This window comes from Peromyscus leucopus, chromosome 9 (assembly GCF_004664715.2).
Source record: "Peromyscus leucopus breed LL Stock chromosome 9, UCI_PerLeu_2.1, whole genome shotgun sequence".
Taxonomy (NCBI): domain Eukaryota; kingdom Metazoa; phylum Chordata; class Mammalia; order Rodentia; family Cricetidae; genus Peromyscus; species Peromyscus leucopus.
In genome coordinates, this window is record NC_051070.1 from 25,226,144 (window position 1) to 25,254,044 (window position 27,901).

Here is a 27,901-nt window from a genome sequence, read left to right on the forward strand (position 1 = left end):
TGCACAGGGCCTGCACAGGTTCAAGCCAGATGGGGTCCTAGCACTGAAATGGGGAGGTGGGCTCTCATCCCTAAACAAGAAGCCATCCGTACTTAAAACCCACGGGAAAAGGAAATTAGAGTTTTATTCCAATGAAGTCTCACTGGGTCTATTAACCACACTCCAGGGCAGGCTCCATGCTAGGAGTAGATGACCAACAAAAATAAACTCAATAGTATTTTTGTAGACTTTTTGTCTCATTTTGCCTCTTTGGGCATTCTTTAAATATTTTGGTCTTTTGCTTATTTTGAGGTCCATTTTTGTGGGATTTTGTGTATGTGTTTGTTTTTTTTGTTGTTGTTGACTTTTTAAGAGGGGGACAAAGTTGGATGGGTAGGCAGTTGGGAAGAATCTGGGAGGAATTGAGGAGAAAAAAATGAACAATATAATGTATGAAATTTTTTTCAATATAGAAAGTTTAAAAAATCTCCCCTTAAAGTTGTAACTTGTGTGCTGTGGGGTAGGGGTCTGCTTTGTTACTCTAGAACCACAGGGAAGAGCTGGCTATGTGGGTACAGTTCAGGAGCCCAGGCCTTGTGAGGCTGAGGCAGCTGGACTTTGGGGTTCAGATCAGCCTGGCTGATGTGGGTAGACCTCATTTCCATATTAAACAAAGACTAATGTAGAGCACTGGAAAATGGAAACTAGCGTATCTTCTCGAAAATGAACCAAACTTTATGGCTGTAGAATTTTGTGGATAAGGCAAAAAAAAGGCACTGGACTATTTTGTATCCTCCACTTCTTTCTTCTCTGTCTTATGTGGGAAGATACTGAGCCCCAACTCCTGAGTGAAGATGTCTACTTTATGTTCTCTCACTGTTAGAAAGTGGATTTCAGTGCTATGAGCTGCCATTCTTTGCCTTCCACAAAATAAGCAAAAGAGTGAGAACGTTTCTCATAATCCTACACCTACTACAGAAGATTTGTAAGTAATGTTTATGGAAAAGAAGCAAGACGGGACATCATATAGATTGAAAGAGATGCTGGGTAGTGGTGGCGCGTGCCTTTAATCCCAGCATTCAGGAGACAGAGGTAGATGGATCTTTGTGAGTTCGAGGTCAGCATGGGCTACAGAATGAGTTCCAGAAAAGGCGGAAAGCAACACAGAGAAACCTTGTCTCAGGAAAAAAAGAAAGAAAGAAAGAAAGAAGGAAGGAAGGAAGGAAGGAAGGAAGGAAAGAAAGAGATGCAAAAAAAATGTAAATCTTTTCATACATAAAGAAGCAGACCCAAACTTTGCATTTACTACCCCTTTCAAACTGGAAATTTCTAGATAACAGTAAGTGAATCAGTAGCTAAGCATCAATTTCTCTTTTGACTTGAGAAAACAAGCGCAGTCTGAGGCACCAAAACCGTCCCTACTTGACAGCTCTGTACCTGGAAGAAAACAATTTCTGACTGCTGGGGTTAGTGTTATATTCTTTTTCACTTAAGTTGTTTGCTATCTCCTGTAGAAAATATTATATCTGTAATTATAACTGCATGTTTTCTTGTCTTATCTATGGCCCTCTCCTTCCCTGTACCCAAATAGGACTTTGAGCACCTTAAAGACCCGTCTTACTCTGAATACCCAGGAACCCTAGTCATTGCACTAGAAATATGTAAAGAGTAAACCAATTATAAAAGATGGACTCTACAGTTCTAGCATTTAAAACAGGTATCTCAAACATAGACACACTGACTTCAAAATTAATGTGCCTAACAAATCCTAGTTTTCCAGCCAAATTTCAAGATTAAATATCACCTCTTAAGCAATAATATTGTATGCAACATATATGGTATATGTGGTGTGTGTTTTGGAGAGGCATTATGAAGGAAATTTCTATTTCTTGATCTGTTCTTAAATGAGTAAGGTTTGCTTCAGGAAAAATTGAGCTGTATCATTTCATTTTCTTTATGTTTCATGAGCTTTTAAAAAGAGGCTTCAATGGGGAAATATTACCTGGGCAGAAATTGCATGTATAGGAATGGATAGGTAGTTAGGTGTAGGGTGTCATGAATAAAAACATTTTTCTTTATATATTTCCGTCCTGTTTATTTGACCCAAGACACTGAGAAAAGTCTTGCCCTACAGTGCTTTCTTTGTCTAAGTTATCAACTACTGGATTTCTCATTGTAATATGATGTATCCCCACCATCCATTTTTCTTGATTCCAAACAGCAGGTATTTTTAGATACTCAGCATTTCAGAGATGAAAAATACACTGGCAATAACCTACTAAAATCTCATTTTCAAGACAAGGGCATGACAACCGGAGGGGCACTTGTACATTCACGTTCATTGCTTCACTATTCACAACAGTTAGGAAACGGAACCCGTTTCGATATCACAGATAAATAGAGAAAATAGGACATTCGCTTATACACAATGGAATTTCACGAAATGGCAAGAGGAGTATAATTATAAATTAATGTTAACTGAATAAAGTTATATCCAGAAAGACAAAGATTACATGTTTTTTCTTAATATGTAGAAGTGAAATGGTGTGTGTGTGTGTGTGTGTGTGTGTGTGTGTGATTGTATGTCATTCATATGTGTGGGGGTGTGTATGTCACAAAACTAGAAAAGAGATCATCAGAGTAAAGAAAGAGCTCAAACAGAGTGGGAAACAGGCCAACGTAACAAGTGACTAGAAAGCAGATCCAGGTTCTAACTTGAGGAAGAAAGGGACCAGCTGGAAGAGAGGAGGGATCATGGTGATAGGGAATGAAGAAACAAAATGTAATGACACCCTTGTATAAAAATTCCATGATGCAACACATAAACCTAAGAAATTAAAAATGAAACAAAACAAGGTAAAGAAACCTACAAGGGCTGAATGGTTTGTATAGGATTCCAGATTTAGAATCTAGGGTCTTGAAATCACACATAGTTTTTCCTTTTCCTAATTTCAAGTTATTTTTTGAAGGATCTATTTTGAACTTAGTAACTATAAAACCACTCAACGGAAGTTAATTTTATTTATTGCTCAAATTCAATTTTAATTATAGGTTTCATGGCTTCAAATATCACATGTACATAAAATTAATTTTGAACTCGCCCTCTTAAAACAATCACTATGATTATTTCTTGAATACATTTAAAAAAATCATTTGACACTTTAATGTGGTACACAACTACAATCCCGGCCCTTGGGAGGCTGTGGCAGGAATAAGTTCAAGGACAGGCTAGACTACATAGATAGACCCTGTTTTAAAAGCAAACCTAACTCACAGAAAATCATTTGGTAGAGTGCCATCAAGTCTAAACGTTCCTATGAGAAGTAAGAAGTACTCAACGATGAAACGAAGCGGGCACATTTAAACAGCAGCTGCGCAACCAAATGGCAATTAGCCTGGAGATAATGAATTTCTAGGCACCTGGGCAAATCTGCAGTCTCTCACATCATGCAAAATGAAAAGGAAGTGGCAACCTATGTCCAAATAAACGGGTAACAAATGAAGTACTCTCCTGGCTGTACAAGACAGAGCAGCTAAGGAGGCTGGGAAGACGACACCATCCAAACTGCCCTGAGGTTAGTGATTCCAGGCAGAAGCAGTTTATATCAGAAAGACATTTAGTGAAGGACAAAATACATTTCAACTGTTTTAGGCAAGTGAGAATTCATTTCTCAGAATTCCCATGAGTGTCACATGATCGAAACTTTAATTGAAACAATTAATCATGAGAAGAACAAGGAACCTAACTCATCTTTGACTGGCATAGACTGCCCTTCCTACCAAGGGTCTGCTCTGCTGCCAGAGTCTACTCTTTGTCCTCAGTAAGTTCTTTAAGAAATATATTATTAGTTTAAAGTTGAAGACATTTTTAAAGGAAAAATAACCTAGATGAAAAAGGACACTTTAATCAGATATGGACACTGGATTATGGTAAGAGTTCAAATCTGTGGGTGGTAGTGGCACACGCTTTTAATCCCAGCATTCGGGAGACAGGCAGGTAGATCTCTATGAGTTCGAGGCTAGCCTGGTCTCCAAAGCAAGTTCCAGGAAAGGCGCAAAGCTACACAGAGAAACTTTGTCTTGGAAAAAAAAAAAAAATCTGTGACTGCTCTAGGTCAACTCTTCTTATCTTACTTGGCCCTGACAACTGAGTACAGGAACTGATCAACAGCTCATTCACTTTGGGTAATTTCTCCAGTAGAAATCTGCATGGCAAAGCATCATGTTGACGCCCTGAGTGACAACTGTTATAGCCAAGGTGCATACAGTTGAGACAAACCCGAAATACTGGCTTTCAATAGATACCGATCCAAACATAATTTCTTTCCCCTCTTGAGACAAGATCTAAATGTATAGCTCAGGCTAGCCTTGAACGTGCTGTCCTGTGGCCTTGGCCTCCTGAGAGCTGGAATTATAGGCATGCACCACCATACCCAGCTCGAATTTCATCTTACCATTTAAGAGACCAAGTTTAATACAATAGCATGTATCAATCAAAGAATGTGAGTATATCAATGCAACCAAAGGATGGCTTTTCAGGCCTTTGTGCCGTTTGAGTCATTGAGATTAGCACTACAAGTATCAACAAGTATAGCTAGGGGGAAAAAAAAAGGATTAAGTTGATCCATCAATGGGAGTAAACACCATGGTTTTCACTTTACTTTGTTTGGAACTTTTTGAAGCACATGAGAATAGATGGGGCAATGACAGATGGACTTATCATCAGCATGTGGAGTCGTTTCTGTTTTGCTAGTAAACTGTCTTAATTATATATTCAATCTTTCATTTAATGTCTTTAAACATACACTAACATGATTTACATAAATAAATGACGATACACTTAATGAGAGTTATCATGCACGTGGAATTTAAGGTAAGGATTTAAAAAAATTTTAATAAAAAGAGAAAATTCTTCTTCTCCTTCCCTCTGACCCCCATTCTTAGGACAACGAACAGGTGTCTCTCCATGTTGATACTCACACATACCTTTAGACTCACAAAGGCAAAAGTGGTCATTTCTCCCCTTAAGAACAACAACAACAACAACAATAACAACAGCAACAAACTAGAACAGGCAAGTTTTTTAAGCATTTAGCCATACATGTGGAAATCCTAATGCTCTCTAGTTTATTCATGTTTGAGGTTGCATAACGTTTCATGGTGGAGCCTGTACCACAACTTATGCAACCATTTCCTTGCTATTGTATTGATGGCTTTTACTTTGTTTTTGGCCTCTTCCTCCTCCATGTTGTACAAAGAATGCCACAGTAAACCTTGTTAACCCATAATGCTACAGACTGGTACTTTATGGCACACAGGTACAACAGTAGAGTCCCTCTCCTTTTTCTTCTTCTTCTTTTTTTTTTTTTTTTTTGTTATTTTGTTTTTCGAGACAGGGTTTCTCTGTATAGCTTTGTGCCTTTCCTAGAACTCACTCTGTAGTCCAGGCTGGCCTCAAACTCACAGAGATCCACCTGCCTCTGCCTCCCAAGTGCTGGGATTAAAGGCATGCGCCACCATCTCCCGGCGGAGTCCCTCTCTTGAAGGATGCTTGTTTTCCATTTTAGTCAGTGTGGCTGGCTATCTGTCCAATAGACTGCATCAGTTCACATTCTCACCAGAAATGGCTTTTAGTTTTAGTTACATTCACATCAGTTATTGGACCTCTGTCTTTTTACAGCCTCAGTTCTCATTGTGACTTTAACTGTATTTCTTAAAATGTTAGTGTACTCTTTAGTTTTGTCGGCTTGACACAAACTGCAGTCGTTGGGAAGAGGTGGAGCTTCCGGTGGGAAGCCGTCCCCAGCAGACTGGCCTGTTTTCTTGATTAATGCTCGATGTAGGAGGCCTCAGCTCACTGTGGGCACTGCTACTCCTGGGCAGGTGGTTCCAGGCTGTGTAAGAAAGCAAACTGAGCGACCCCGAGGAGCAAGCCAGTAAGTAGCACTCCTCTGTGGTCTCTACTTCAGTACCTATCCTGAGATCTGGACAAAGGGTAAGTCAAATAAAGCCTTTCTTCCCCAAGTTGTTTTTGATCAGTGTGTTGTCATAGCAACAGAAAGCAAATTAAGACATCTTTAAGTTGCAGCATCTGGACATGTGGAGTTTACTTCTTGTCAAACACTTTATGTCTTTATCCATTTTTGTCTAGTTGTTATTGTAAGAACATTTAAAAATGGTACTGGCATTATATTTTATTATCTGTGTTCCAAATATCTCCCCAATTTGTACTTTAAATATCAAGCTTTATATGCGGAATCTTTTTGATCCTTTCGTCTAAAGCTTTTGGGTTCCTATGTCTTGCAAAGGAGTTTACCCTGACCTCTAGAACAATGCTACCCAATAAAACTTTCTGCAATGACAGAAATGGTCTAAAGTGGAATATCCAATACACTGATGACCAACCAGTTGTGGCTCGTGAGGCAGACCAACTGACTTTAATCAGCTTGAGTGTAACTGGCTGCAGGTGGCAGTGACAGCTGAGTCCAGAGCTTGACTGCTCAGGTGGACTATGGGCTGGCATACACTGGGACATGAATATCCTGAAGTGTGTTAAAGATAAGCCACCTTAGATTTCTACCAAAATACGAGCATCAGATTTCAGGTCAAGATCTCCATAAGTCTCACATTCACATTCACTTAGAGCATGTTAATAACAGCATGAAATGAGGGATTCTTAAAGGTTTTTTTTTTTTTTTTTGAATGCAGATTCCACTAGCATCCTTGTACTTGTTTCGAACGTCTTTTTTGAGTATTATTTCTAAAAGCTTATTTGAAAATACACAGAATAACAAAGCAAATAAAGCTATCAAAATATTTTAATTATGCATGTCTTCTTTGTAAATGCATTCAAGTTAAAACCTGGAGGTGTCTATAGTCCAAGACCTACAGTGATGTTCAAGTAACAGCATAAATTCTAAGCACTTAGCAAATTTAATTCCCAATGTTAACAATCACAAGAACTGGTAATCTTTCTGAATTTTCTTCTTATATTGAAAAAAGAAAGAAATCCTAAAGTCCAGTTATAAATGGAAACAATTTCTTTCCTAGACTTCCTAAAAATATGTTGACTGTAAGATAAAAAGCTCAGTGACTGTTAAAGTAATTGTGATTTTTTTCTCCTAACATTTTTAACTTATATGGAATTAATTTTGTGTTACCATAAAATGTAAGGACAATTTTTTTCCATTTATATTTATCTGTTTACATGCCAACACCACACTTAGCTGTTTATGTAAGCTTTAACGTTTACACTGAGTTCTTGGTTGGCCTACCATATCTCACATTCCCTTAACTACATCTGCTCTTTCATACTTCTCTTGGAGATCCTGGAGCACTTATTTTTCAAAGCCATCAACTCTAATAAGTTCCCCACACTTAATTCTGTATTATATTTCTTTCCTCTGAATCTCCCAAATGATCAAGAAAGAAAAACCTGGAATATAACATAACTGGCTTAATATATTAATCACAGAACAATACTTTTGGAGTTTGGGGAGCTTTCTAAGATATGGTATTCCCATGCTCAACAATGTGATCTCATGGTGTTTTTTCCTTCTTTTCTTGTGTCTGTGTGGTACAAATGCATGTGTGTATGCATGTTTGCATGTGTGCAGGTGCATGGTTGAATGTGGGAGTGTGTGCACACACACTGGTAAGGAGGCTGTAGGCTGATGTTTGGAATCTTCGTTGACTGCTCCTCCACTTTATTCTTTTGAGTGAGATCTCTTAGTTAAGGCATAACTAGTGGACACACACAGCCTCTAGTCAGCTGGATGGGGAAACCTGTCTTATGCTTCAGAGGCTACCACACCCATCTGGCATTACATGGGTTCTGGGGATCAGGACTCCGTTCTCTTGCTTGCACAGCAAGTGCTGGGACAGCTGAGCCATGGTCCCAGCGCAGATTTGATAGCTTTCTTCATTGAGTCCATGACCTTCCTTGCTAGAGATGCACATGGGCAAAATAATGCATTCAAAATGGAGGTGGGGGACTCATCAAGTACAAAAGCTGAACACTACCATCCGCTGCTACAGATACTAACACGTTCACATAGCCATTCTCCTTCAACCGATAACACAATTACTCTCTCTGTTTGGAATACACTTTAACTAATCCTATAAAGTATCATTATTGAAGGGACTCTACCCAGCTCAAGCTTGGCAAACATGGTGCTGACAGGTCTTGCCCTTCTCCCCTATTCCCTTTGCCTTGCTAAAAGCCATTAGATTATATTCCTAAAGCTAGCCACCAAGGTCTCTTCCCTTATTTAGCCACTTCCTCCTCCCGAGGCTGGCTACTAAGCCCCAGCTATCAAAGCACTGAAATTCAGCAATCAGAAGCCCCCTTTGGCTCACCTAATTAACATATCAATTAAAATGAAAGACCTCAGCCTAGCTCAGGCTTTTCCTGTTACCTTTGTAAACCAGCATTTGCCTATGTGTATGTCTGTCTCCCCTCTACCCAGAGTTAGTCCTTTGTCCCTGTAGGGACAGATATTCATGTCCCCTCTCCCTTGTTCCCTTCTTTTTCTCCCTTGTCCTCTATCTCCTGTCTTTGTCTTTCCGGGGCAAATAAATCTCCTTTGTGCTGAGAACTTGGTCTTGGAGGTCCTTAGCCAAAAGCCATCCTTCCAATTATTTTGACATAATGGTAGAATTCAGGCTGGAGGGATGGCTCAGCCTTTCAGAGCGTTTATTGCTCTTGAAGAGTGCCCTGGTTTGGTTCCCAGCACCCTCACTGTGGCTCAGTATAACTCCAGTTACAAAACTGCCAGATGATCTGATGTCTCTTTTGACCTTCACGGGTACCTGCATACATGTGGCACACACATTCAGGCACACACACATAAAATAAATGAGTAATGGTAGAATGCATTTGTGAACATTTTATTTGAACTTATTTCCATAGGACAAATAAAATGAGCTTATAAATTTACTTTGTTTTGCTTTTACATTACATCAGAATTTCTATCCTTTTCAGTACTCTGGAGTAGTAGCCTTAATGGTTCTGATGGAAATCCACTTTGAACCCAGCTGGGCTAATCCCTCTCTGAATCTGGCAGTAACCAGACTAGCAGGACACCTTCCTAAGGTTCACCTAACTGGCTCACCTTCCTAAGATTCTTATGGTAAAGGGTTTAGGGCTGTACTTCTGTTTACCTTACAAGCTACATTTTGTTGGCACCCTTCACTTTCAGTTTCAAGCTTGTTACACACACACACACACACACATACACACACACACACACACACACACACTCACACACACACACACACCTTAATTTCCAATAGTTTGTTTCTCGTCATTGTTTGGTTTTGTGTTGGTTTTAGACTGTTTTGAGACTGGCTTGAGCTTGGGAAGTGCCGCCTGGTAGACATGTCCCAACCATGCCTGGCTCTTCTGCTTTTCTCACATGAGGAATGCATATCTTTATGTTTGTCTTTCTGAGTAGTAGCAAAGAGGTTTTTTTTAAGGCCACAGATTTTTCTCTGGTAAAATTTTAAATATGCTTTGAGAACTCTGACATAACTATTCTTGTTTCCATTGCTTTCTTTTCAAAATTTTTTGAACCAAAAGATGTATTTAACTGTCAAGGAAGTTTAATTCCCTTCATCCTTTGTCTTTGTTTTACTAACTTACGATAAAAATAGAAACTATAAAACTTGTACCTAAAAATATATTTGTTTCCTACATGATCAAGTATACACAGTAGTCTTGCAAACTTTCCACTGATGTATAAAAATACCATTTTCTCTGGTCAGGGGCAGTTAGGCTCTCTTTACAACAGCTATATCAAAACTGATAGAATTAGTTCTTCTAGGCCTCATTTATTTTATCGATCACATCTACACCAGTTCTCCCAGAAGTAAATTAGACTTCCCAAACCTTATTGTGTCTTATTAAGCTCTCATGCCATTCACTATATAAAAGTTTCTCTCTATAACATCATGCTTTATCCTAATACATTTGTTATTCTGTTGTATGGCTTTAATTTTAAATTCTACCTTATCTGATATTGTCTTCCTGCCAACTCTTCCCATAATTCTTAACCTACCCTTTTCCAACTTTGGCACTAAGGAATTCACATTAAGCCTATTCATTTTTGGTTGGTTTGTTTAGGTTTGTCTTTGAGGTTGGTTTTCTGACAGACTTTCATCATGCAGCCCTGGTTGGGTCTCAAACTCACCATACTCCTGCCTCAGTCTGGGCACTGACCTCACAATGACAATACAAATTATCTATCCACAACACTGAACATACACATCTACTAATAACTGGAAAAAAGCAAGATTTTAAAGGCATAGGTCAGAAATTAAATTTAGTAATAACAAATTATAAAGTGTGACTCCAACCTTATCCTCATGTGTTAAATAATAAAATATTTAAATGTTACTTTTATATCAAAGACAAAAGTAAAAAAATCAAAGCACTCAAATTTGACTTTAAAATGCAAAGATGTCATCAATTAAATGAACAAACAAAACCTGTTTTATTCTCAAATGATTCATGTTCAGGGTCCACATACCCATCTCACTAGAATCTTGAGTTTTATTGAAAATGAGATCTTTAGTTCTACCTCAGGCTAAAATTGGAATCCATGTGGCTGTCCATGATTTGAAAGTTTAATTAGTTATTTAATTTAATATGAAGAGGCAAATATATTGTTATTTCCTAGTGAATATGTTTCACACTCCAGGATAATTGTGTCTGATGGGTAGTGTCTTAAACATGTATCCCATAAAGGAAATTTAAGTTTATAAATTGAACAGGATAAAAAGAATCTGAGAAAACAGTTTATAAACCCTGAAACACAACACTTAAACAAGTATGTATCATTAATGAAACACCTCATTTTCATAGAAATTAAATTAGCTGTCTTATTCATCTATAGATACTGATGATTAGCCTCTAGGTAATCTTGCAGGGTTTTTCTCAAGAAATGTACTCAAGGTTCTAAACAAGGAAGCTATGTTTAACAAATCATTGTTGAACTTCCTAGTTACAAAGCTCTCATGAGATGTGTTTCACCATATCCTCATGAACTTAAAGCGTTAGTAAGTGTAGACTCCCTAAGGCCTTACCCAGTGCAGTGCACACTGCTTCCTTTGGAAGGAAAGACGTATGTCGCATTCACTCTACAATAGCAAAACAGCTGCACACAGCTTAGCTGCACTGCATACGGCTCGCTGGACAGAAGGGTTTCCTGTGCAAGCACAAGGCCCTCAGTTCAAAGCCCCAGCAAGCGTGTGAAATGCTGACAGTGAATGTACCCTGAACCTCAGTGATATGAGAGGCAGAAGCTGGAGATCACCGGGGCTTGCTGGCCACCAGTCTAGTTCCAGGTTCAGTCCAAGACCCTGCCTTAAAGGCATGATGCAGGGAATGATAGAGCAGGACTCCCAACATTCCCCTCTGGCCTCTGAGTGCTGCACATATACGTGTGTTCAGACACCAATCATATACACACACGGGAAGGAAGTTTATAATAAAGATACCTATAAGCACTTATACATTAAGTACCACAGACAAGTTTATAAATGCAGCACAGCTCAAAGCAGGCTAGAATTCTACTACACTAAGAAATCTCAGACTTAAAGTAAAAAGTTAATCACATTTTGCCTTGTAGTATACATATTCCAAATAATTAGAGATCTAGAAACATATACACAAGAAAATCCCAAGAGCATGAAAATTGGCATTTTAGGAAGTCATTTCTTTTTTAAAGGTCAAGAATTATGTTATTAAGTATCTGGAACTTTTCTCACCTACCTGCCATGAATGAACTGATTATGAATGAGGAAGGGCTACGTTTACTATAATTGTGTGGCATTAAAATCTCTCAATGTTTTGGTAGGCACGGTTATGAAATTAGTGTAGTAACTGAAGGACCTTTGGTCTGAAGAGCATATATCATGGAAGAAAGGTTTTTGTTTTTCATATTTCTCATAGCTATAGAACAACTGAACTTTACTAGGAAAAATAGCATTTAGTGTTGTAGAAAGATGACTGGAAATAAGAAATACAAATAAAAGGCAAGTCAGTACCGTGCTGGTTCAAAAGCTAGATTTTTCCAAATAACCTAAAGTTGTTTTTTGTTTGTCTTAAAGATAATAGTTGGGTATATACTGCCACCCTGTGGTTAAAATACACATTAAGGCCATTTTGGATCTCGCAAGTTGAACAGTTTTAAAACAAAAGTTTAATTCCTTAATTATCAGTCTCAAAATTCAGAGACATAGCAAATAAATGTCCAAGTTTCTCTTAGGAAGTCACTACCAAGCTGTTGTTGCGGAGATTTCTCCAGTTTTCAGCTGCTGCCTTAGCTTCTAAGTTTCCCTGTGCTTCTCAGCTGGAAAGTCTTTGTATTTGAATTTGTACTATTGAATGCCTTCTTCTTCTTCTTCTTCTTCTCCTTTTTTTTTTTTTTTTTGGTTTTTCGAGACAGAGTTTCTCTGTGTAGTTTTGGTGCTTCTCCTGAAACTCATTCTGTAGACCAGGCTGGCCTTGAACTCACAGAGATTCACCTGCCTCTGCCTCCCAAGTGCTGGGATTAAAGGCGCGCACCACTGCCGCTGGCCTTTGAATGCCTTCTCTTTCAAGTCAATAACTTACTAGATATTTTTCCAGTTCACTAATTGTTCTTAGCTGTTTGTGTCCACTCATCTTCTCCCAGTCTTTCTGTATCTGTGCTAAGCTCAGCTTCCCAATGACCTGACTTTTATTTCTAAGCTCTCACCTTCACTGCTTCCTCAGGGATTAAGAATGACTAATGCAAGGAGTCTAAACTACTAAAGCAACCGATAATATTCTAAAACTTTCTTTAAGTTCTGGACATGATTTTACAAGTTCTGCTTCTAGTACTTTCTTTCATATGTAATGGTAAGAAAATGTGTTATCATTCATTCATATCAGTAAACCCCAAATGAGAAAAATAGTTTCCAATGAAACTAAGATTCTTTCTACAGAGAGCTCAAGGCTAAATATTCTTCATCCACTGAGTATATTTCTTCTTGTGTGTAGACAAGCTTACCACCACTCTACCTGAGGTAATAGACAAACAAGCTCCCGTCTTACTAGTACTACGGCAGACTCAAGGATGAGGCCCAGGAAAGCCGGAAGCCAGGCCCATGCCAGAGGGTGCCTCAACTAGTGGAAGAGACCAGCACTTGGGTGGGTTTCCCAGCTCTGCCTGTCTTTCTGTCTGTCTGTTCTCAGCGTGTTTAGCACGAGGGCAGGCCCTTCTGTGCCATGCTGGACACACAAGGGTGGAGTGCAAGGTCCTCAGTCTCTACTGACAGAGTCAGAAGACGGCTACACCTGCAGTCGAGGGAGGAAGGAATTCCAGAGACAGCCAGAGGAGAACTGGATTCCGTGGGTGATCTGCCCAGGTGGTTGGCCCCCTGATCAATACACATATAGGACAGACTCTAGACCACGAAGGTCAGAAGAGCAGAACTGAAATGTGTCCTGCTACCAAATGGACACAGGACGGTTTGGGCCTGGTGAAGCTAATCTCCTAAAATAAAAACATCAGTTCTGTCCAGAAGGAACTTCCAACAGTCTCCTCACCCTGTTCTCACCTAACTGTACTCTCGGATGAGTTTTTAAACAAGAAAGTTAATAGGAACATGTGATATACGCTTAAAGGAAAAGACAGACCCAGAGACACACCGAGGTGACCTGTGCACTGGAATTAGCAGCATTCTTCTAAGCAGCTATTTAAACTACCCGAAAGGCATGAAAGATGACATATTTATAGTAAGTAGCCTAGAAATAAAAGCTTTAATAAATTATCAAATAAAAATACTTGAAGCAAAAAATTCCCCACCTAAAGATTTACCTAAAAGAAATGAGAACATATGTGTATATATAAATCCATGTGCAAATATTGTAACAGCTTTATTTATAAGTCTCTAAAATGGAAGCATATCAAACACCCATCAGTTAGTACATGTAGGAATATACACAATGGAATAGTCTTCAGCAGAAAATGAAGACACTAATACTTGAAGAGAAGAGTCTAGAACTTTCTCACAAAATTAAATGCAATTGAGGGACAGATCTGTATAACCTATAACATGTAGTATAACATAAAACAAGCAGAAATGTTAACGGTAGAAATTATGTCCTATATACACTGGTGTTTACTATAAAATCCTTTTACGTTATTGTTACCATTAGGATTGTGAGTGTGCACAAAGAACTGTGCATTAGGCACAGTCTGGTTTGAGTTTGCTACTAGGAGGTGACGGGAACCTTAAAGGGTCTCTCTCATGGGAGGACTCCAGGGGGTTTGTGAGAGTCTCATAGAGGACTGTGAGATCTGGCTGTTCCCTTCTCTGTTTCAGTCTGTTATGCACTCCCAACCACAGTGTGTAATCTTAAACCAGGCCCCTTAACAACAGGGCCAACCAGCCATGGACTGAAACCCAAAAAAAACTGGGGGTCAAAATAAAGCATTTCTCTTATAATTCGATTATATCAAGTATTTACTGTAGCAATGAAATACTATTAGTCAGCTAATAGTATGTATATTTTCACCTTTCTATAATAATGTGGTCAATTTTGCACATGCTAATTTGGATATGTAAACTAACAGCTTACATAAAAAAGGAGAGCCTCTAAGTCATAATCTGAAACAGCCCCTCAACTTGCCTTGCTTGCTTGGTACTCCACGCTCAGACGAATCTTGCAAAGCTTGAAATTGTAATTTGTTTTTCCTCATCAATGTAATAAATTAAACTGTTGAATATTTAATAACACTAGACTTAACAGTTCTCTCTAGAGAACGGTTATATTTTCACTGAGATCTTTTTCTTTCTTATATTTTGGTTCTTATCCTTCAACTGCTAACGAGAAAAGCAATTCCCTCAGAAATCAAAATAACAATTCTTAAAAGTCTGTCAAATATTGTCAAGAAGTTTAATCAACCCAGATGTCCACTGTAGATGAATAAAGAAATGTGGCAGATGCACATATTATTAAAGATCTTCAAAAAGGAAATTATATTAAAACATGGATGAGTCTGATTATACACCAAGTGAAATAAATATCAGCGCTACCTGAGTCCATTTACACGCAGTATCTAAAGTAATCAAAACCACAGAAACAAAGTAGAAAAGTGGTTCTCGGGGACAGGGAGAGCAAAGGTGGACTGGTGTCTAAGGGGTTTGGAGCTTCAGTGTTACAAGACAGGAAAATTCTGGAGGTACAACTGAATACTTCAAAATGGTTGGTTGGCATGGCTGTGTCAATGTGAAATGCATCTTTACTACAATTTTTAAAAAAGTGTCAAAATTTAGTAAAAAATTTGGAACCTTATCATTAGCTTTTTGAAAAAATTATGAATTTAATTCTGTATTTTTATACACATATGGCTTAAATGAAATCTCATCACATACTCATTTAATAAGCTCAGATAAGGCTCGGTTTATGCGTTTACAGTTCCTGGGGTCTCCAGTCAGGCAGGCAATTTGTCAACCTCTTAAATTAGCTCTGCTCTCATTGCTCCATTAACATTGAGATTACACATGAACTTAAGTTCAAGTTCGCCATTGACATACCTTAAAATTCTAAGGCCATGTAGCTATTAAACTTCTCAAAATCCATATTTTATTGAATTTTCAAATTAGGCATTTATAAGATCCACATCATTCCCTTTAAAACACCCAACCTTAAGTATGAGAAAGTTGAGCACTGAATATTTACTGTATTGTTGTATGAGGAGACCATTCAAATAATAAAAATGAATATTCTGGGTCACATATTTCTAGAGCTCAGTAAGTTTACTATGGCTGCAGCCATTAACAGCATACTTGTCCCCAGATTTAGCAAAGTCATGTTGAACCAAGCAGCACTACCTTTTCCTCACACTTGCCAAATTCAGAAAAACAGAAAAACTTAGCATCAGTGGAGCCCCTGGTTCCACTGATGCATTTTTCAGGTTGTCTGCTACCAAAATAATAATAATAATAATAATAATAATAATAATAATAATAATTTTTTAAAAAACCCAAAAACCAAAACCATTTCTTTGCCTGCTGTATGGCAACTTAGAGTAGGATACGTAGGAATACAGAGTATTTGAAGCTGAAAGACGCCTTTCAAGAAAACTAGAATAAGATGTCTGCCTTGCACCTTCTGGCTAGGAGCCGGCCCTGGAAAGGGAAAGCGCCCTCACCACCACCCTACCACCCTCAGCAGGAAGTCTGACTTTCTCCTCTCCTCCTCTGAAGATGCCTGTGTCAGGAGTGCATGGCTCTACATCTAAAGAGAAGGAATGTCAGGAAGAGAAGCCAAGAATCTGGACCAGCAGGCCTGGCCAGGTCCCTCACCCCTCCCAGCTCCTCTGCCCAGGCTACTGCTGTTAAAGCACAGCCCTTGTCCTCTACTACTTACACACGACTGTCCACACAAATGCAGTGTTCTATGAGCCTTCATTTCTGAAGGCGCCTGGGTCCCATTAAACTGATGTTAAACAAGCCTGTCGGGCTCTTCTTTTGTTAATCGGTCTTTTCATTACAGGGGGCTCAGCCCCTGCAATAGATGAGCAAAAGCTTGTTTTCTTTCCTGAATTGAAAGAAAACTCTATTTTGTCTCAAAAAGGTAAAAAGGAACATTTACTTTTGTAGTGATCAAGAAATTTTAAATGATCCATCTCTAGAAAAGTAAAGATTTGCTATTACATTTGTATTTAATGGGAAATTCTGTGTTTTGATTGCATACATAGATGGATGGATGGATGGATGGATGAATGGATGGAAGGAAGGAAGGATAGACAGACAGACAGATCCTACATACTAAAGAGGAGAAGAATATGAAATGCCACCAAAGCACCAAAATGAAAACATTTCACACAACAGAAGAAACAAATCAGAAACATCCAATTGAGAAACCGGCCACTTCATTTAGTATTTTTAGTAAACTAGGAGCTGAAGACTAGTTCTCTTTAGTAATTAAATCCCAGTAACCTACCATCTCCAGGGGACTCTTCAGTAACCCAGATCTTAACACCTTACCTTACAGATTGTAATAGTCTCTCCAGTCCTTACCTGTTGATAATCTCACTTGATTTTTATATTAGTCTGAACTTTTTGTTTAAAAATCACATAATTCAGATTCTAATTTATCTTGGTTGTCAAACTGACACATGTGGTAGTTTGATGTAACTGACCCCCATAATCTCACAGGGAGTGGCATTAGGAGGTGTGGCTTTGTTGGAGTGGGTATGTCCTTGTTGGAGAAAGTGTGTCACTGTCGGGGTAGGCTTTGAGGTTTTCTATGTGCAGGATACTGCCCAGTGCCTCAGTCGACTTCCTGTTGCCTACTAGTAAGACTCTCAGCTACTCCTCCATCATCACATTTGCCTGCATGCGGCCAGACTGCCCACCATGATGATAATGGACTGAACCTCTGAACTGTAAGCCACCACCTCAATGAAATGTTTTTCTTGTAGGAGTTGCCATGGTCATAGTGTCACAGTGTGGGGCATTTTCTTGATTGTTAATTGATAGAGGAGGTTCCAGTCTACTGTGCAATGCCATCTCTCATCAGGTGGGTTAGGCCTATATAAGAACGTTAGACGACTCTGAGTCTCGGAGCAAACCAGCAATTAGCACTGCTCATAGTTCCTGCTTCAGTCCCTGCCTTCGGGTTCTCACCTGAGCTTCTGCCCTGGCTTCCTGAGATGAGGAACTGTAATGTGTAGATGAAATAAACCCTTTCCTCCCCAAGTTGCTTAGGCCATAGTGTTTATCACAACAGAAAGCAAGTGAGGACAGATATAAATTATCTTGTTTTAATAATAAAATTACCATTATTAGACAATAAGTATTTTTTAAATGCTCAACATCCATAGCAATCCTGGAAATACAAATTAAAAGTACTTTGAGAGTCGATCTTATATAACCCAGTTAGAATGGTCATCGTGAAGAAAACAACTGGCATCCAACGCTGATGAGGATGGAGAGGAAGGGGAACCCATATTCACTGTTGGTGGTAGAGCAAACTGGGGCAGCACTTTGGAAATCAGTGTGGAAGTTTTTTAAAAAGCTAAAAACAGAACTTCCACATCACCTAAACATATGCCAAAATTACTCTATATCTCACCACAGAGATACTTGCACATACAGGTGTATTAGTGAGCTATTTACAATAACAAGGAAATGGAATCAGCCTAGATGTCTATCAACTGATGACTAGATAATACAAACATGGAATATATACATAATGAAATTTTATTCATATTGTAAGAGAAAATGAAATAATAAAATTTATAGGAAAATGAATGGAACTGGAAACTATTAAGTGAGGGAACTCATGTACAGAAAGACCAATACTGTGTGTTTTCTCTCATGTGCAAATGCTAGCTCCTAACTTACATACATGCACTTACATGGGAATGAGTGTGTGTAGAGTCAAGGAGAGTAGAGAGGGGCCATGGGGGTGCTATGGAAGGAGAAAGGGAATTGGAAGAGTACAAGGTTAGAAACATTTATGGGACAGGGGAATGGTGCAGGGGATGGAGGAGAAGTGAGAGGAGGGTCAACAAAAACTAATGACATAGGAAAATGCCATAAGGAGACTGATACTGGATAGTTATCAGACAATCCAAACCAACAGAATGACGTGATTGCAGGCACCATGTGTGGATGGATAAAGCTGCATCCAGAAGGCACGGGTTCCTAAACAATCCCAATGTCACCTCCCAGTGAGTGGCTGGCCACAGAGTACCAAAACACTCTAGGCAATTGCCGCTGCTGTTGCTTGTCCACCAGACGAGATGGTAAGAGACCTGATTGCTGAAGATGTCACAAGCTTATTCAGCAGGACACAGAGAGCAGGCTGGGACTGGGCCAGACCCTTCCTTCCTGTGCAAAGTGTCAAAGTACAGTACTGAAAATATATAGTAAATATAATGACTTACTTCTGGGTAAGAACATTGAAAAACCTGCCCTTGAAATAGGACATCACATAAATATTTGTACAAAACTTGGTGAAGATAACATTTTACTATCAAATAGAAACATGGGTGATCCAATGAAAAAAGGAAAAACTATTTTTCTTCATTTGAAAAGGAATGTTAAATGACTTGGTCCAGATCACAGAATAAACAAGAATGTTCCAACCTGACACTTTAGTCAAGACTGTCCTGCCACAGGAGAACGTATGAGTCTCTAGTAAAAAAAAAGTCAAATACATTCTTTTCCTTCCTACTATTGGCATCCATATCTAGCCTACATTTTATGTACTAAAGCTAGAGAAATTATAAACTCCTTTGTGCATATTTCTTGCACAAGAACCTTTAGATATGGCTGGTTTTGTGATCTCAAAAGCATTTGATTATGAAAATGACTTACATCAACAAATGCTATACTGTGGATTATACGTGAAAAGCATATTTACCGTGTCTATTTTTAAGATGAAGACTTCCAATTGTCTCTCCCTTACGACTCTCTAAGAGCTGCAGCAGTCAGCACCCTAGGCTCATTTTCTAGCCCTTTCGTGCTCCTTCCCACAAACATCGACAAGTTCTCGTGGGAAAGTTGCAATGTCTTTCCGAGAGGAATAGAAATCAAACCAACCTCTGTCAGCTGCTTCAGCTGGCCCTTGTTCGTACTTAGTTCTTCAGACAGTTCATTCTTCTTCACTTGGAGGTCAGAGATTTCCTTCCTTAGTGGATTTACAAGCTCATAGAATCGAATCTTTAAAAAACAAACAAAGGCAAATGAGTACTCTTGAGTCCAATGAGAACCAGGCACTGCCACTTTGCCGAGCAGCAGGCTGCCCTGGCCGCTTTCACTTTCGGCCGTTTACTCACTCCCATTTAATTGTGGTAAAGATAGCATCTGGAACATTTTGGAAACCTGTCAAGTAATTTTATTAAGGTATGTTAGTACAATTGTTTTTGTTAGCCCTGTTGCCAATATCTTATATAAAATTCACCACAGATATACATATACAGGAAACACAATATGCTACCAAGGATTCATACTAGCAGACTGGGAATACATTCTCCATAGATACAGCAGTAATAAATCAAATTGAATTTATAATAACAAAGTAACCTACAAAGTTAACTGACCTCCTTATTCTACATCCCTGCTTGCTTTCTCGAAGCACTTGGGCGACATTCCACATAAAACCCTTTACGCTGGTGTTTGTTAGCTTCTAGAGCAAGGTAAGCTCCGTGAAGGCAGGGATTTTATACACTGCTCTGTCAACTGACATCTCAATTTGATGAGGAGATACATTTTACTCTTTGCTCTAATCCTAGGCTCTTGGCAACAATCTACAATGTGGCTTCCCCTGCAGTGTTAGGGGACCTGGGAGTGAATCAGAGGGTACCTCTCCTATCACTATTCCCACTCAATTCAGACCTCTCCATTCTTCATTTTCCTGTCATCACCCAAGTACTCCAACCTACAGGGTTCTAAGAACCTAAGAAGCCATCAACGAGTCAGGAGAGAACAATTCAGGATTACTTATACATAGGGATATAATCTAAAGTCCTTAACATACGAGTGTATTGCAAAAACACCCTATCTAATAAGTGGCCAAGTGCTAAGGTTGGTCCTTAAGGCAGTGAAATCTACATCAATCAGTTAGAATAATATTTCATGCAAAAGTGTGAAAGAATACTAAAACCCCAAAATGTGTATACTTTATATGTAGTATGAATGAATTTTCAATGACAGCACTTACAGTATTTGTTTTAGAGAGTATGTGTTGGTCAGAAAAACTATAACTGACCAAGTTCAATCAAAAGCTGGACAGACAGCTAATGTCTGATTTTCTTTCAAGTCACTGATCCAGAAACCTTAACCCATTGAGCGCCAAGAACAATTCCCATGTCCGCAGATAGTAGGGAGCACAGTGAGCACTGTGTTAAGCATTGAACATGTTTTAGACACTCACATGAATCTTTACAACAGAAAAACAGGTATAGTCTTAGCTGTTTCACAAAAGGGGAAAAGAAGGCTCTTAGGTAAAAATCATCCCCAACACAAACTGAAGCTGTCAGTGTGTGTTTTGGGGACTCCTGGCCCTTGGCCTGTCACTCTCCTCAATCCTTTCAGGGAACTCACAAAACGAAAAGTATTTTCCTAGTGATACTAAGAGTGACTGTCTGATTCGATTCTCACTGATAGAGGACGATGACACTGTGACTTTTAAAGCAAATAGAGAGTGTCTCTAAGTTTGTATTTTTATTTTAGATAAAGCCTTGCTATATTGCTCAGGCTGACCACCGTGAACCCTTAGGTTCAAGAGATCCTCCTGCCTCAGCCTTCTAAGTAGCTGGGACTTCAGACCAGCACATCGTACCCAACCCTTCTTGTGCCTAAATTGTTTCCTTAAGGTTTAATCTCAAAAATTGCAAATAAAATGGATATGCCCATACAAACAAAAACTCTTTAGGCCAAAAGGTGGCCCTGATACCAAACTGACTTGAGTCTCACGCCAAAGATTAGGCCTAAGTACAAGTTTGTTTAGGAATGCTAGATTCTTGCCAGGCGGTGGTGGCGCATGCCTTTAATCCCAGCACTTGGGAGGCAGAGGCAGGTGGATCTCTGTGAGTTCGAGGCCAGCCTGGGCTACCGAGTGAGTTCCAGGATAGGCTCCAAAGCTACACAGAGAAACCCTGTCTCGAAAAACCAAAAAAAAAAAAAAAAAAAAAAAAAGAGGGGGGAGAATACTAGATTCTGAACTAATCTATCACCAAGACTCTGCCCCATCTTTACCCCTTAATAACCATAAAAAGGCCACTCTCACCCACAATTCCTAATTAATCCCACACAATACTAATCTGGTTCAGCCCAGGCCGGGTGGTGGCGCACGCCTTTAATCCCAGTACTCAGGAGGCAGAGCCAGGTGGATCTCTGTGAGTTCGAGGCCAGCCTGGGCTACCAAGTGAGTTCCAGGAAAGGCGCAAAGCTACACAGAGAAACCCTGTCTCGAAAAAAACCAAACAAACTAATCTGGTTCAGCCTCATAGTTTTCCCCTTAGAGAATATTAAAACCACCAGAAAATGACTCATTTTATGGACTATGGAGTCACTAAAATTTTGGTCTTAAAGGTACTCTCCATTTCATGAGGGTCGTTGGGTGTTTCCAAAGCAATACCCTTGGGGTGAGGTAGGTTTGACTTGCCTCTGGATGAGCCAGAGGAGGGGAGTCAGAGGAAGACAAACAAGGCTATACCAAAGAGAGAAAGGGTTCAGGAATCCACAAAGGAAATAAGGGAACACTTGAAAGTACAGAAAAAAGATGGAGCATGGACTGGTAGGAAGTGAGCTGAGGGGCTAGGGTTGGTCAATGTCTCCCAGAAGCAGGAAGACTTGAGCTCAATACCCAGAACCCATATAACAAAGCCAGGTGTGGTGGCACACGATTAGTACCCAGTGCTGGGAGGGTGGGGCAAGCAGATTCCTGAGGTTCACTATTCTAATTAATTGGCAAGTTCCAGGCCATTGAGACTCTGTCTCAAAAATAAATGAGTAAAGGAATAAAAATAAAGCTATGTCTGAGAAACACCTAAGGCTGTCCTCTGGCCTCTACACACATGCACATCCATGTGCACATGCAACAGTACACATATATAACACATACAAGCTGAATCTAGGAGAGGGTGGGTGACCAAAAGTGGCTTTCAAAAGGTACACCCTTAGGACAAGCCCGAGCCCCCAAGAACCTCAATTCTGGTTAAAAGTTTTGGTGTGACACTTATTCCCACAGGAGTGGGTCAGCAGTGGAGGAAAATCTCATTGTTGTCTTTCCATGTGACTTAGTGGGGGGCAAGCAACAGTCATCTTGAGACAGAAGCTACTGTTGCAAACTGAACTACCCTAGGGGCCTAAGACCTTGGAACAACCACAGGTCAGGGAGTCTCACTTTGGTCTGCCACAACACCAGGGTGAGGAAAAGCCCAAGGGGGTAGGCAACAGTGGACAGCAGGGTGACTGGAGGCTGACCAGAGGAAAGTACAAGCAGCTGGAGGCTAGGTTCAGGCAGAGAGGTGTACAGAGAAATACAGTGCTGCCCTCAGTAGCCAGGACCTACCTCAGCTAAAGAACAGTCCTAGAGTCAACAGCCCTCGACCTGATGGCAACAGATGCATCAATCAACTGCTGAAGCCACCCACGTCCCATTCCCTACTACAGACAGGGCCCAAGAATGCTTAAGTTCCAGCTGATTACCATAGCTACATCTTTCCAGCAGGATCAGAGTCTAGAGGTTAGGCAAGGCCAAAGACAGGTTCTCTTCCTACACAGACCTGCTGTGGATGCTTCCCACACTAACACCCGTGGGGGACATCTCCAACTAACTAGAACACGGGCCATACCAAAAGACTACAAAGTTCAGTATAGCCAGCAAGGATCTATGGCCTACAACACTACCACAATCAAGGAGGAGACACCTGGCATGTGTCCTATGATGATATTTTAATTGTACTGAAATGTGATTTTATTTGCATGTTAATAAATAAAGTTGTCTGGGGGTCAGAGCAATAGCAAGCCATAGCAGAAACTGGGCAGTGGTGGTGCACGCCTTTAATCCCAGCTCTTGGGAGGCAGAGCTAGGCGGATCTCTGTGTGTTCAAGGATACAGTCAACATTGGAGAGACACACCTTTAATCTCAATACCAACCATAGAAGACCTGGAGGTCTGTACAGACAGGCAGTGATAAGGAGGTCATGTGGTTGAGTTTACAACCAATGAGAAGGTAGAATAGAAAGTCTATAAAAAAGACAGACAGACAGGAAGTAGCTCTCTTGCTGAAGAGGAAAACAGCAGCAGTGAAGGGTAAGGTTTTTAGCTCTGACCTCTTGGGCTTTCATCTCTGCATTGGCTGTGTTTCTTATTTAACAAGACCGTTCATCTACAGTGTCCAGTATAGTATTCCAAACAGTGTAAGCCTCAGGGAAGCCTAGAGCCCACATGAATAACTAATTGTGTCTCCATGGATATAACTGGCAATCTCCAACTTCTGAGGCCCAGCAGGAAGCTGCTCTGATGCTTCATTCTTCTTGTTTTTATTCTTTCTTTTTGTTTTTAATCTTTTTTACTATTATGATTTCCCCCTTTGGTGCACTTTTTAGTATTTTTAACTTTACAGCACTAAAAATTGTTTTTATAGTCTACAAATACACATCTAATTTTGTTTGCATATATTATTCATTAGGCCATATATTTTCTTTCTCTCCTTTTCCCCCCATGTTTCTCCATCTCTCCTTTTATTTTTGTGCTACTTCGATTGCACCTGCTTCAAATACTCGTACCTTTCTGTTTCTACCCCCTTCTTCACTTATCTGACTTTGTTTTTGAACTTCTTCATAATTGAGAGATCTATTTTCTCTTCTAACCTCTTCCTCATTTCTCTTCCCCTCTTACAGTCCTCCACTTTTTCTTTCTTTTATTTAAGCTTGCTTATCCTTCATGCATCTCTTTCTGCCTCCTTTCTTGATCCAGACCGACTCAGAAGACAAACACTATGTTTTCTCTCCTATGTGGAACCTAATTTAAAATGAAACGTGTGTATCTCTGAACCCAGAAAAGGGGTCATGAGGAAATAGAGAGGGAACCTGATGACGTGTAAAGAAGAGCAGAGGAGGGGACCTCTCACGGGGAGGAAAGGAACCAGCTGCAGCGAGGACAGGCAGTGTAGGGGAGACTCCAGGAGAGGACAAGAGAAAACAATGCATAATGTCACATATGCATCGAAATGGAACTCACTACTTTGCATGTTAAATTAAAAGAGAAAAATAAAAAACAAATATATGAAGACGGCCTCTACATAAATGTGCATTTCAGTCTGAGAATGGATGGAGCTTTATGTTTTTTTTTCCTGTGTGTGTGTGTGTGTGTGTGTGTGTGTGTTGAAACAAGGACTCCTGTTGTAGAAGATGGCCTCCAACTCACTACATAGCTGTAGGAGCTGATCCCCTGTCCCATGTCCTAAGGATGGAGATTACAGCATGAGCCACTCCAGCCAGCTTTTGAGTTTTGCACAGATGACACAAGACACTTACAGACACATATTCAGGGATGGAGAGCTGGTCCTCAGGACACTTACAGACACATATTCAGGGACAGAGAGCTGGTCCTCAGGACACTTACAGACACATATTCAGGGACGGAGAGCTGGTCCTCAGGACACTTACAGACACATATTCAAGGATGGAGAACTGGTCCTCAGACACTTACAGACACATATTCAGGGACGGAGAGCTGGTCCTCAGGACACTTACAGACACATATTCAGGGATGGAGAGCTGGTCCTCAGGACACTTACAGACACATATTCAGGGACAGAGAGCTGGTCCTCAGGACACTTACAGACACATATTCAGGGACGGAGAGCTGGTCCTCAGGACACTTACAGACACATATTCAGGGATGGAGAGCTGGTCCTCAGGAAAGGATTTCAGCTTCACATACTGCTCTTCTGTCAGCTCCAAGTCTCGCAGGTTTCGACGGACATCTCCAGCTTTCTCTCTTAGCTGATAATTTGTCTCTTCTAGTTGTTTCTGTCTCAATAAAATGGTTTCCATTTCTTGTTTCATTAGTTCTTGATATTTCCTACATTGAGAGAATTCATGGCAAGCTTTAAAATCACTGAGATTTTTCTGAGTTCCATATAGTATTCTTGGCTATCATGAGTGCTGATTTATCTAACTAATTAAACATGAAGTGACTAAACCATACAGATTAGTAAATGTATAATCCCCAATTATTAGAGACCAACATTCTTAAGTAGTAACCAAAAATTCAAATGACAATATTATACATTTAATCTGCTAAAGTCTTAACCCCTCTATATTGGCTTTGGATTCTAGTTATTAATTTCCATTTCTCTTTGATCTTGGTACTGCAAGACATATCTCTTTAATGCAGTTAACACTGAACCCCATAAAGTATTCAACCAGCGAAGCCAACCACTGACCATCCCAGCAGTGTGGAGGCCAGAAGCTGATGTCAGAATGTCTTTCTCAGCTGTTTCTTCACCTTACTTTTTAAAAACAGGAGCATGCACTGAACCTAGAGGTCACCATCCTAGACTGGCTGGCCCGTGAGCTCCTGGGATCTACTTGTCGCCACCCTTGCTGTGATGGGGTTCTGGGAACATACCACCACTCTCAGCTTTTACTGGGAATTCAAACTCAGGGCTTTCAGCAATTACTTTACCTCTGAGCCATTTCCTTGTCCTAGCGGAGACCTTAAAAGACACCGACAGAAATCTGAAAGATAATGTTCACTGATTTTTTTTTTGTTTTTTTTTTTTCGAGACAGGGTTTCTCTGTGTAGCTTTGTGCCTTTCCTGGAACTCATTCTGTAGCCCAGGCTGGCCCTGACCTCACAGAGATCTACCTGGCTCTGCCTCCTGAGTGCTGGGATTAAAGGCGTGCACCACCACCGCCCCTCATTGATGGTTTTGCTTTGTCTTTATACCTATCTTGTCTCAGTTGACTTGTTATTTATTTATTTGTTATTTTCAGACAAGTCTTGCTATGTAGCTCTAGCCGGCTGGAACTCGCTCTGTAGAGCAGACTTGGCTCATAGAGATCCGCCTGCCTTTGCCTCTCCAAGTGCTGGGATTAAAGGCATGAGTTACCATGTCTTTATTTTTTTGTGTATACAGGTGCTTTGTCTGCATGTATGCCTGCACACCAGGAGAGTACATTAGATTGTGAGCTGCTCTGCGGGTGCTGGGAATTGAACTCAGGACCTCTGGAAGAGCAGTCAGTGCTCTTAACTGCTGGGCCATTTCTATAACCTTCCTTTTCACTTTCACTTGAGTGTTTCCAATGAACTTATTCTTGTTTTTATAGAAACAATACAGATTTTTCCACTAAAACATCATTGTTTATATCACTTTAAATTACATTACATGGTTATAATTGGCATAGGTACATTGGAGAGTAAACAATAAATTTTAACTTCATTTCTTTGCCGGTTTGTTGGAGACAAGGCCTCAACTAGCCATGGCCTTCAACACACTGTGTAGCCAAGGAGGAGCTTGAACTCCTTTTTTTGTTTTTTGAGACATGGTTTTCTTGTGCAGCTTTGAATGTCCTGGAACTAGTTCTCTAGACCAGGCTGGTCTTGAACTCACAGAGATCAGCCTGCCTCTGCTCCCGAGAGCTGGGATTAAAGGTGGGAGCCATTACACCAGGCTTAGTTCACTGTTAAAGGTATATATCTACCTGGAGAAAATACACAGGCATAGTAGTAGTATACGAAACAGCTGTGACAGTGCAGAATGTTTTAAAAGTGAAGGAAGAACAAGGTGATCTACATACCAAGTTGTGGTCAATTCAGAAAGCTCCTTACATAATTTATGGGGTGCTTACGGGGCCAGTATTTGTTGAATAAATGTTGAATTTTAACTGTGCATTTGTATGCTGTTATAAAGCAACCTGCCCTTTGGTGGTCTGCATGTGAGGATAATAAGCAAATCTAACTTAAAATTTCCTATTATAGCCCATAACAGCACGCATAAACAAGAATAAAATGACTTTTAGTTGATAAGTAGATGTTAGGCTTTTGTGAAAAACATGTCTTACTTGGCATCTTTCTTTTGAATAGTCAACTGATTGTCTAATCTCAAAGTTAGCAGCTGCTTCTGGTGAAGGGCGTCATTCAGTTTTTCCTCCAGCTCTTCAATCTGAACAGAGAGAACACAGTTTATACACTCAGCTTTCCGTTAGCATAACAACAAACACTTAGAAGAAACAGAGTAAGAGTCTTCAAAGAATCTGGGCTGAAGCTACTGTCTCAGAAATGTTTGCGCCAGGCTATCATTGAGATGGCTTTGTCCTTAATTCACATGCACAGCTCACTCAGAGGAGACCTTCATGGATGCACTCTGTTCACGCTGGTAGTCATTAGTTAGTCTGAGTGCTGCACACCTTCCATTTA

The 27,901-nt window shown here is 40.0% G+C and overlaps 1 protein-coding gene across 4 annotated transcripts in view; it reads right to left on the reverse strand.

Moving 5' to 3' along the window:
• Positions 1 to 27,901, reverse strand: part of Pibf1 (progesterone immunomodulatory binding factor 1) — a 188,390-nt gene that overhangs the window by 157,456 nt on the left and 3,033 nt on the right. For all 4 annotated transcript variants that reach the window (XM_028877162.2, XM_028877163.2, XM_037208356.1 and 1 more), the window contains exons 3-5: positions 27,547 to 27,647; positions 25,363 to 25,561; positions 19,567 to 19,686 (exon numbers count right to left, since the gene is read on the reverse strand). In XM_028877162.2, the coding sequence (XP_028732995.1) occupies positions 19,567 to 19,686; positions 25,363 to 25,561; positions 27,547 to 27,647 (420 nt within the window). The remainder of the gene's footprint in view (positions 1 to 19,566; positions 19,687 to 25,362; positions 25,562 to 27,546; positions 27,648 to 27,901) is intronic.